The following is a 10,124-nucleotide window of genomic DNA, read 5'->3' on the forward strand; positions in this document are numbered from 1 at the left end:
GGGGCTACTCTTTGTTGCGGTGCATGGGCTTCTCATTGTGGTGGCTTCTCTTGTTGTGGAGCATGGACTCTAGGCACGGGGGCTTCAGTAGTTGTGGCTCACGGGCTCAGTAGTTGTGGTATGCAGGCTCTAGAGCACAGGCTCAGTAGTTGTGGTGCACGGGCTTAGTTGCTCCGTGGCATGTGGGATCTTCCTGGACCAGGGCTCGAACCCGTGTTCCCTGCATTGGCAGGCGGATTCTTAACCACTGCGCCACAGGGACGTCCCATGAAATCCTGACTGTGATTTCCTCCATCATGTTCTGCAACCATCTCACAGAATCATAAGACCTCAAATCTGAACTAGACAACAGAGACCTCTGGTCTAGTCCAACTGCCAAGTTTGAAAGAAAAGGAAAATGATGAACAAAGAAATGAAATAATTTGCCTCCAGTCAACACCAGGAGTTAATGCCTGGTTTCCATGCCTCCCGAATTGAAGCCCAGGACTCTTAACTGCCCCCCACATTGTGTTTCCTAACTCACCTTTAGACAAGCAGTCTAAACTCTAGTAATTTAGGGGGGATCTAACACTCCTTCTCCTTCACCTCTGAAGAGTAAAAAAACAAACACTAGTCTGCTAGGAGGATGGAGCTTTGGCTGTGATTCAGAAGGCTTTAAAAGTCTTTGTGTTGTGCCCTTTCAATAGGTTTTCTATCTTTCCATTCCCTTGAGTCTTTTAGGGGTAAGAGCAAGGCCTGAGTCAGGAAGATAAATACATGAGCAATTTATTAAGCTGTGTTCTAGTCTTTAAGGAGATTTCACTTTCTTTTGACCCTTGTTTCCTTATTTCTGCTCATCTTCTACTGTAGCCTCTGTGATGGTAAGATCTCATGAACAGGGTATGTGTTCCTGGAAATGGCCTGTTTTTCATTTAGGCCAGAATTTCTCCAACTGGTATGTATTCTTTGGCATCCTAGAATTCTCTGTGAGAAATTAAAATTAATTTGAGTGCATTTTGTAGCTTTTGGAAGACAACCTTTTATCCTAGTGCTCACATTTCTGTTGTGTTCAGAGGTGTGTTCTCATCAAATAAAGCCCAAATAACAGCACAGGATGCTATAGGAAGGAAAGTTTTGCAGTACAGTAAGTCCCCTACATACAAATGAGTTCTGTTCCAAGAGCACGTTCATAAGTCCAATTTGTTTGTAAGTACAACAAAGTTAGCCTAGGTACCCAACTAACATAATTGGCTATATAGTACTGTACTGTAATAGGTTTATAATATTTTTCACACAAATAATACATAAAAAACAAACACGAAAAATAAACAGAACATGTTTAATCTTACAGTACAGTACCTTGAAAAGTATAGTAGGACAGTACAACAGCTGGCATACAGGGGCTGGCACTGAGTGAACAGGCAAGAAGAGTTACTGACTGGAGGAGGGAGAAGACGTGGGAGATGGTAGAACTGAAGGATCGTCAGCAACAGGAGACGGAGGGCAAGCTGCAGTTTCACTCACACCTGACGTGGATGGCACAGGTTCTGGTTCCTTGCTGGATTCAATTCTATCTACCCTCTTGGAAAAACGATCCAGTGATGTCTGGGTAGTAGCTCTTTTTTCTCATCATAGATGACATGGTAGCACTGGATTGCATTCTGAACGGCTGCTGCAACCCTCGTGTACGGTTCTACCTTCAGGTCCTTTGCCTCAAAAACTAACAGTGTCTCCTCAAATAAAGAAAATCCCCTTGTCATTTCCTGCGTCATGAATCTCTTCACTTCTTCAGTTACTTCTTCTTCCTCTTGTCTCTCTTCATCCTGTCTCTGGGCCTCCAATTCTATCAGGTCTTCATTAGTCAGCTCCTCGTGTTGCACAGCAAGAAGTTCAATGAAGTCGTCTTCTTGCAGGTCTAGCTTCAGCTTCTCGCTGAGGGTCACTAAGTTGCTGAAGACCTCTTTGGACTCCTCTTCCACCTTCTCAAATCCATGAAAATCGTGAACAAACTGCGGGCAAAATTTCTTCCAAACCCTATTCATGACGATGGCCGTAACTTCACGCCAAGCAAAGTCAACGTTTTTTATGGCCTCGTAGATGTTATAGTGCTTCCAAAATTGTCACAAGGTTGTTCCAGATTCGTCACTCACCTTTACTGCCTGATGAAAAGTGTGACATAAATAATATTTCTTGAAAATCACTATAACTCCCTGGTCCATAGGTTGGATGGGCGACATTAGTATTCGGTGGTAGATGCAGTACTTTGACGTTGGGATGAAAGTTGTCCATGAATGGAGGGTGGCCCGGAGCACTGTCGAGCAGCAAAAGAATGTTGAATGGGACATCCTTCTCTAAGCAGTATTTCTGTACCTCAGGGATAAAGTGGTGGAAAAACCAGTCCTGGAAAATGGCCTGTGTAACCCAGGCTTTGGGGTTACTCTTCCACACAACAGGAAGAGCCCTTGGTTACATTTATAAGGGCTCTTGGGTTCTCTGGATGATCAACTAAGAGAGGCTTCAGCTTCATATCGCTGGAAGCATTGCCACAAAACAACAGAGTTAGGCTATCATTTGTTGCTTTATAGCCTGGCATCAACTTTTCCTCTTTACTGATATAACTTCAGTCTGGCATCCTCTTCCAGTACAATCCTGTCTCATCCACATTAAAACCCTGCTAGGGTAAATAGGCACCTGCATCAATAATTTCTCAATGCATTTCAGGAAATTCCCAGGCAGCTACCTTATTTGTACTCACTGCCTCACCACTTACTTTTACATTGTGAAGGTTGGCTCTAGCCTTGATCTGATTAAACCAGCCATGGCTGGCATTAAAAGATGCGCCCTCTGATTCTTCGCCGTGTTTCTACTTCAGGTCTTCATAAAGGCTTTTACCTTTCTCTTGAATCAGCATTAAGTTGAGCGGAACCTGACGCTGATGCTGATCTTGCATCCACACACTGAGAAGTTTCTCCATCTCCTTCATCACTTTTCCATGCTTCTTCAGTTTTATTGTCAACATCATTGGCACAGCAGACTTCACATGTTCCATGATCTTGTCCTTGTTCTTTAGAACTATGCCGATGGTTGAATGATTCATGTTATATGAACGAGTGACATCTACCTCTTTTTCACCTCGTTCTACCCTCTCAATTATCTTCGCTTTTGTTTTCGTTGTTGTTGCTTGGCACTCCTTAGCAGTACCAAATACATCACCGCTGCTTTTATGCTTGCTTCCGGACATCCTGGGCTCGAAATAAAGATATTGTACTCTATGCAGTACTGCACAGTAAAGTACACAAAAGTACAACCACTTGTAGAGGATGCACGAACGTGACAATGTATGCCAGACACGTGAACTAACTTACGTGATTGGACATGTGAACTCACGATCGCATCTTTGAAAGTTTGCACCTTGAAGGTCCGTATGTAGGGGACTTACTGTAGTTCAAGTAAAGAAAAGTGGGAGGATAATTGAGTCATTACAGAACACATGGTAGGACAGACTCCATGGCAATCAGACTCTATTTTTATTGTAATTGGTAATTTGTTGGTTTGTAGCCACTTCTTTGTGCAAAACAACTCATTTCAGGAAACCATCTATATTTTTCCTCCATCATGCTCTGTAAACATCTTGCAGAATTACTTCACCTATAAGTAATGTGGCAAAAAATAATTTTTATGTTCTCTATCCCAGCAATCATCAGATAAGATACTATATTTCAATGCATTTAATATTCGCCATAATACTGATCTTTAAGTGAATAAGACAGTCCTGTCTTACAGTTATCAGATGACATCTCATTAAATTAACATTTTATATTGCTTGAGGGCAGTTTGATTATGTATGAAATTTGATTATACAGACTGAGCAAATGGTGATGGAATAAATCTTCCTGGTCAAAAACTCAGGCTCTAGAATTAGGATGTCTGGATCCAAATCTTAGTTTTCAAGAGCCTAGATCATTTTACTACACAAGTTATTGAGCATCTGTCTCTTAATTTCCTGATCTGTAAAATGATAATAATTTCTACTTCATAGAGTTTTTTTGAAGATGAAATTAGTGACACATGAAAAACAGTTATAATAGTGTTTGGTGTTATACTAATGGTTCAAAAAAATTGTTGTTGTTCAACAGTAGTGTTGAAGTTGAAATGTAGACACATTTTAATTCTGATTTTACATCTTTCTACCACTTCTACCTTTAAATCCAGCACTGGTGATTTAGGTTCAGTAAAACAGCATTATCTGTCACAGCAAAAATATTCATTTTAAATTTCATTTAATGGGTAAAGACGGTGCTGCCTTTGGAGTTAGGCAAGCAAGTCTCAGGGTGGGGGAGGGGGTCAGTATGTTCCGGGATGAATTTGGGAAAGTATTAAGAAAAAAACGTTAATGCTAGTTTGATTTGAATGGAACACAGGATTATATGGTACAAGATAGAACTGAAAAGGTAGCTTGTTTTAATTTATTCATTCATTAGATATTTAGTAAATATTAAATAAGTACCTGGAACTAGGAATATAAAAACCAGGGGACTGCCTGTCTACTAAACCTATAAACATGTCATTACAATTATTTCCAGTGTTTTGGGAACCCAAGAGGAGATAAGCCATGGAAGGGCCAAGTAAGGCTTCTCCAAAAGGGTGATTTGTCAGCTTGGTCTTATAGGTTAGCAAGAGTTTCTTTTTCATGTGGAAACAGAGGTGGGAAAAGCATGTCAGGTCAAAGGAAAGCAGACAGTATGAAAGATGACAGTGAATTCCTTGGTTTGAGATAGAAATGGTGGAAGGTGCCAATTGGAGTCCGACTTGAGACTTTATCTGGTAGGGAGTGGAGAGTAGTGATCAGAACTGAGGGAAATGAACCCAAGTGGGGAGAGGTCAACATTTCAATAGGTTATGAAACAAGACAAAAACAATAAGAGTATAAGATCTTTCTTTATGACAGAGCCAGTGAGGAAGGTGAATGTATTTTGAAGACTATTCTTTCTGTGTGTGTGTGTACAGCTCAGATAAATGTTTATTTTACTGAAAATATTTGCAAAATTAAAATATAAATACATGATTATATTAAGATAGGATCACTAATTCTTTTAGTATCCTGAATATTGTAGAAAGAAGGGAATCGACAAGTAACTTGAGAGGTTAAAAAGAGGGAGAGATTCTTTTTCCTTTTTATTCTTTTTTTTTTCTGAGAATGAGTTCAAAGGGAGAGAGAGAGAGGGCCCAGGGATCAAGGAGAAGGGAGTACTACCAAAAAAGAGGGAGTTGTGCATGGAGGAGTGAGAGAGAGAGAGAGGAGAAGGAAGACAGATGGAGGGAGAGAGATTAAATATAGGAAAGAGAGAGAGAGAAAGAGAAGTACTAAAAGGAAGAGTTAACCTTGTAATATCTTATCCTCTCCACCCAGGCTCAGCTTCATGAGGACAAGAACCAAATTTATCTTGCTGTGCACTTAGTAGGAATTAAATAGATGCTTGTCTCAGAGGAGATAAGAGGGGCCTGGGTCATAAATAAGGAAAGGATGGTCTATGAGACTGCTCAGGTTGCCATAACAGAGTACAAAGACTGGAGGCCTTAGACAGCAGAAATTTACTTTCTCACAGTTCTGGAGGCTGGAAGTCTGAGCTCAGGGTGCCAGTATGGTCAGGTTCTGGTAAGAGCTCTTTTTCAGGCTTGTAGGTAGTTGCCATCTTGCTGTGTGCTCACTTGGCCTTTCTTTGGAAAGAGACAGAAGCCAGGGTCGGGGTGAGGGGAGTCTCTCAGAGATTCAGAGATCCCTCTCTGATGTCTCTTCTTAGGAAAACATTAATTTTAACAGATCAGGGACTCAGCCTTATGACCTCATTTAACCTTAATTACATTTATAAAGGTCATGTCTCCAAATACAGTCACATTGGTAGCTAGGGCTTCAACATATGGATTGGGGGATGGGACGTGGGGGGAGGAACACAAACGTTCAGTTTATAACAGATGGGTTAGGCTGTGAAATAAGAGGGACAGGAAGGGTAAAGAATCCTTGCAAGAGAATAAAGAATAATTAAGTTGTTTCATTCTTTCGGCATTAAATTTAGGCAAATTAGGGAGGAGAGCTGAGCTGCAGCTTTAAGGCTCTGGAATAAATTCAGAGGAGTTGCTACTGGGGAATTATGGACTTATCTATGCATTGTTTTCTAAACTTACCAGATTAAAAGAATCAACTAGAATATTATTTTAAAAGCCAGTTTTCATTGGCGATTGTTTCTCTGGGCCTGGGTTGAGGTTCTAAAATTTTTAACAGGTCTCTAGAGAGATTTTTCTAGCTTCCAGCTGTGGGAAACTAGAAACCACAGAGAGAGGAAGTTAACTAAGAGTGAGTAAGAGGACTGGAAGGTAAAGGTTGGGCTCAGGTCGAGGGGCGAAAGGAATCAGAAGTGTTGGTGAGAGTGCAGACAAAAACGTTGATCCCTACATTGCAGGCTGAATAGGGATAGGAGTGAAGCCAGGAAGGGAGAATAGGCTTAGACAAGGAAGAAAGATTAAGGGGCTATTAGTCCTAAAAAAATAATGAGGGTGTGTTTACTGGGAGACTTAAAGAGCAGGCAGTTATAGTAAATGATTTCAGAGATCAAGGTTTCACTAGTAGCGTAGATTTCGAATCTGTGTCGACATGAATGCCATGGAAAATGACCTAATAGTTCTTCTGGCTTTACTTCCTTCAAATCCATGATCTATAATGCTGCCAAGGAGCTCTTTTTAAAAGGAATGATCATTTTCTTCTGTGGCATCAAATACTTTCCTCACTCCCTTCTGTCTAAGGAAATCCCAAAACCCTTACCATGGCATTCAGGGTGCTTCTTTACTGCCTGCAAACATTTTATACCATTAACACCTTACTACCTATACATCCTTGAAAATGCTTCATTCATTCATGTTATGCCTTTTATTGTGTACTTTCCTCTGCCAGGTCTACCTGGAAAAATGGCAAATTCATTTTTGTTCTGTAAAATGTAGGGAGGTTTTGATAAACTATTCCTCCTTCCCATGCCCACCACGCGTTAGCTCATCTTTTCCTCTGTTAGCCTACTTTTGTATTACGTATGTGCTTTCGTTGTTGATCTTAACACTTTAGGGTAAGGGTCACAAACCAAATATCTGCAGAAGGTGTGCATTTAAAATAAACGCCAGAGATAGGTAGGATGAAAGAACTTCATGCTACTTCATGGTACTTGTATTGTACCTAAGTATAACACCTACAAGTTAAACTGCTCTTTTAAACATTGTTGGTGTAACAGATCAAACAAAACACATCCAAGGCACATGGAGTCTTTCGCTACACAGGTCACAGCAGTTATGAAATGAGAGGTCCACGTTGAGAAGTAGCAAATAAGAAAAGCAATTTCAATTTCTGGTCAAAGGGAATTACATGTGTAAATAGAATGACATGATTAATTCAGCGTGGCATTGTAGGATAACAATGCCCCGACAGATTTCCTGATGTATGTGTCTCTTACTCAAAGAGGCTCAAAGAAAACTAGCGACACAGGATCACTACTTAGCAAGGAGATGAAAGGATGAACTTTGAACTGCGATGTAGAGACCTATAGAGTCCAGCTGTCACTTTGTTGGCTCTGCCATCATAATGGCCTCTACAGTGTCTGAGAAAGACCATGTGATTTTTCCCAAAGTTATAAATCTTCTTCTGTGATTTATTTCTCTGTGCGTGGACTGGCTGGAGTCAGCCTAAAAGAAGACCCTTAAGAGAGTGTCTATGGAAGCAGGACTTGCAAGAACCCTTTCAGCTGCATCAGCAAAGGACAACTTTCATGTTTTTATCTTCTGATGGCTCACAAATCTCTAACCCCAGCCAAAATTTCTCTCATGAGCTTCAGAGACCGATATCCATCCAACTCCCTCCTGAACATCTCTTAGATGACGTTACAGGCATTTTAAACTTAATATGCTCACAACTGAATCTCATTTCTCCATCACCGAAAACAAAAACAAAACACTGCTTTACTTCATGATTCACTTAGCTGCCCCATCCAGAAACCTATGAGTCATTTTGGAGAACTCCATTCTTCTCCCCTTCCTCATCTAACCAATCACAAAACCTCTTCAATTTCTCATCCTAACTCTCTTTTAAGTCCACTCCCAGTGATATAATTTCAGCTGGCTCAGGTAACTGACAGACTGAGTCCTGGCTCTTTTCCAATCTGTTTTTTTACATTGCAGTCAAAGTGATCTTTCTGAAATGCAAAGAGTAGCTCAAAGCTCTTTATCTCTTACTTCTCTTAGAATGAAGGTTCAGGACTCCTTAATACAGTCAAGAAAGCCCTGCTTAATTTGTCTCCTGGTTGTCTCTCGAGCATCTTTTCTGCTATTCCCTCCCTCACCTCTCAGCTACTTGTTGATTCAACAAATGAGTGCCTTACTATGTGCCCAAAAGTGGGGTAACAAAACAAGCAGAGGAATGATAGACATTTTTAAAAATTATATAAATATAGAATTGCACGTCATGTTAAGTATTATGTAGGAAAAGTAGAGGGCACATTGAGAGAGTATTAGAGAGTAACGTAATTTATATTACGTGACGTTACGCAGGGACACCAATCCTGACATTCCAGCCGTAGCTTTCCTGAAAGAGCTATGTCTTCACACCTCTGCGACCCTCTTGTCCATCAACCCACTAACACCTGCTCATCTATGTCTCAGCCTATATGGTACTTCTTCCAAGGAGACAGCCCTGAGACTGAAAGCCTAGGTTTGCTACTTCTCTGTCCTCTGAAGTTTCCTCATCAGCTGTATTGTCCTTTTAGTTTCCTTTTCTGTAATTCTGCGATGCAGGGACTCTCTTTTGTCACACTGGATCTTTACCTTCTAGCACAGTGACTGTTACAGAGTAAGCCCTCAATAAACATTCCCTGAATCAATACATGGAAGTACTGCTGACACTGACAGAGCTGAAGAAATTCTAGGGAATTCATGTTCATGAAAACTCTGCCTTTTACCACTGACCCCTAGAATTAAATCTTAAAATCTTTCTCTTGTCCAATTTGCCCAAACATCAACCCTATTCGTATTAATTGTTTGATATATGTCAGGTGCCTGACAACTGCAAGAGGGGAGAAGATTGCAAGTTGTATAAATGGATAGGTGTAAAGGAGTTACTACTTAGGACCTAAGACCTGTGTCTTTATTATAAATATAATCTTGTTCTATCGCCAACTATTTTATCTACTGGCAGCCATCTTCAGCCCTACCTGTCCATGAGGCATCAACAGTTTAAGCCCTTATTTATTTGTTCTTACATTAATCAACCTGAAATGTGGCAATAAAACCCCTGCAAACCTGACATTTGAGAAGCATCGGTACTTGTGAAATAACATTTGTGAACAGTTGAGGAGGCATTATGGAGATAGTGGTAAGCTTTAGGAAGACTACATAAAAGGGCTAATGGGTGAGGTCAATTTTTCTGAAAAGGAAACAATGAGTTCATAACCAAATGACTGCCTTTCTGAATCCAGGTGTCATAAACACATCACCTGATGTAAATCATGTTATTGGTTGAGAACAGATTAAACAAATTCATACAAATCAGCCAGTTTCCACTTCTTTAACATCACTTCTTGGTTTACCAGGCCTGGTGGGCACTGGGCTGGCCAGTGACTCATAGCCTTGGTGATCGCCAGACCTTGTGGAATTCTGTAGTTGATGACCCTCACACTTTGGGCCTTTCCTCCTGCACTTCACTGTTTAGCAGAAGACCCAGCATGACTATATTTTAAAGTTAGGAGGAAAGGCCTATCCATCTCATCTCACTCTACTGCTCAATGCATGTAGAACACCTGTGATGTAGCTCACAGAATTCTGATTGACACACACATAATTTCTTGCAAAGGAAAGTGGGAGACAGAAATGTGAAAAGGTCAAGTTTAGGTTTCACAATGATCTGTTGAATTTTAAAACTCAAAGATGTTTTATATGAGGAATTTCAAACAGCATGCTATTATTACCTAAACAACTTATCTCTATGCTTTTACTCATGTTGTTTCCTAGAATGCCTTCTTGTGTCCCTCAGCATCATCGTATTTTATGTTTAAATCCTACCCACCTACCCTAGCTCAAATGCCAACTCAACCACAAAATCTCAGATTTGCCCAGCA

At 40.5% G+C, this 10,124-nt stretch overlaps 1 protein-coding gene across 1 annotated transcript; it reads right to left on the reverse strand.

Annotated features, from left to right (window-relative positions):
* Nucleotides 1–2,842: 2,842 nt before the first annotated feature.
* LOC138842680 (putative CENPB DNA-binding domain-containing protein 1) lies at nucleotides 2,843–3,220 on the reverse strand. The gene has a single exon (XM_070045509.1). It carries the CDS (start codon nucleotides 3,218–3,220, stop codon nucleotides 2,843–2,845), a length of 378 nt encoding a protein of 125 aa, XP_069901610.1.
* Nucleotides 3,221–10,124: the final 6,904 nt, after the last annotated feature.

The sequence above is a fragment of the Globicephala melas genome, chromosome 5 (assembly GCF_963455315.2).
Source record: "Globicephala melas chromosome 5, mGloMel1.2, whole genome shotgun sequence".
Classification (NCBI taxonomy): Eukaryota; Metazoa; Chordata; class Mammalia; order Artiodactyla; family Delphinidae; genus Globicephala; species Globicephala melas.

What these genes read in the sequence shown, in the direction of transcription:
- LOC138842680 (XM_070045509.1), bottom strand. Translation starts at nt 3,220, where the DNA reads ATGTCCGGAAGCAAGCATAAAAGCAGCGGTGATGTATTTGGTACTGCT.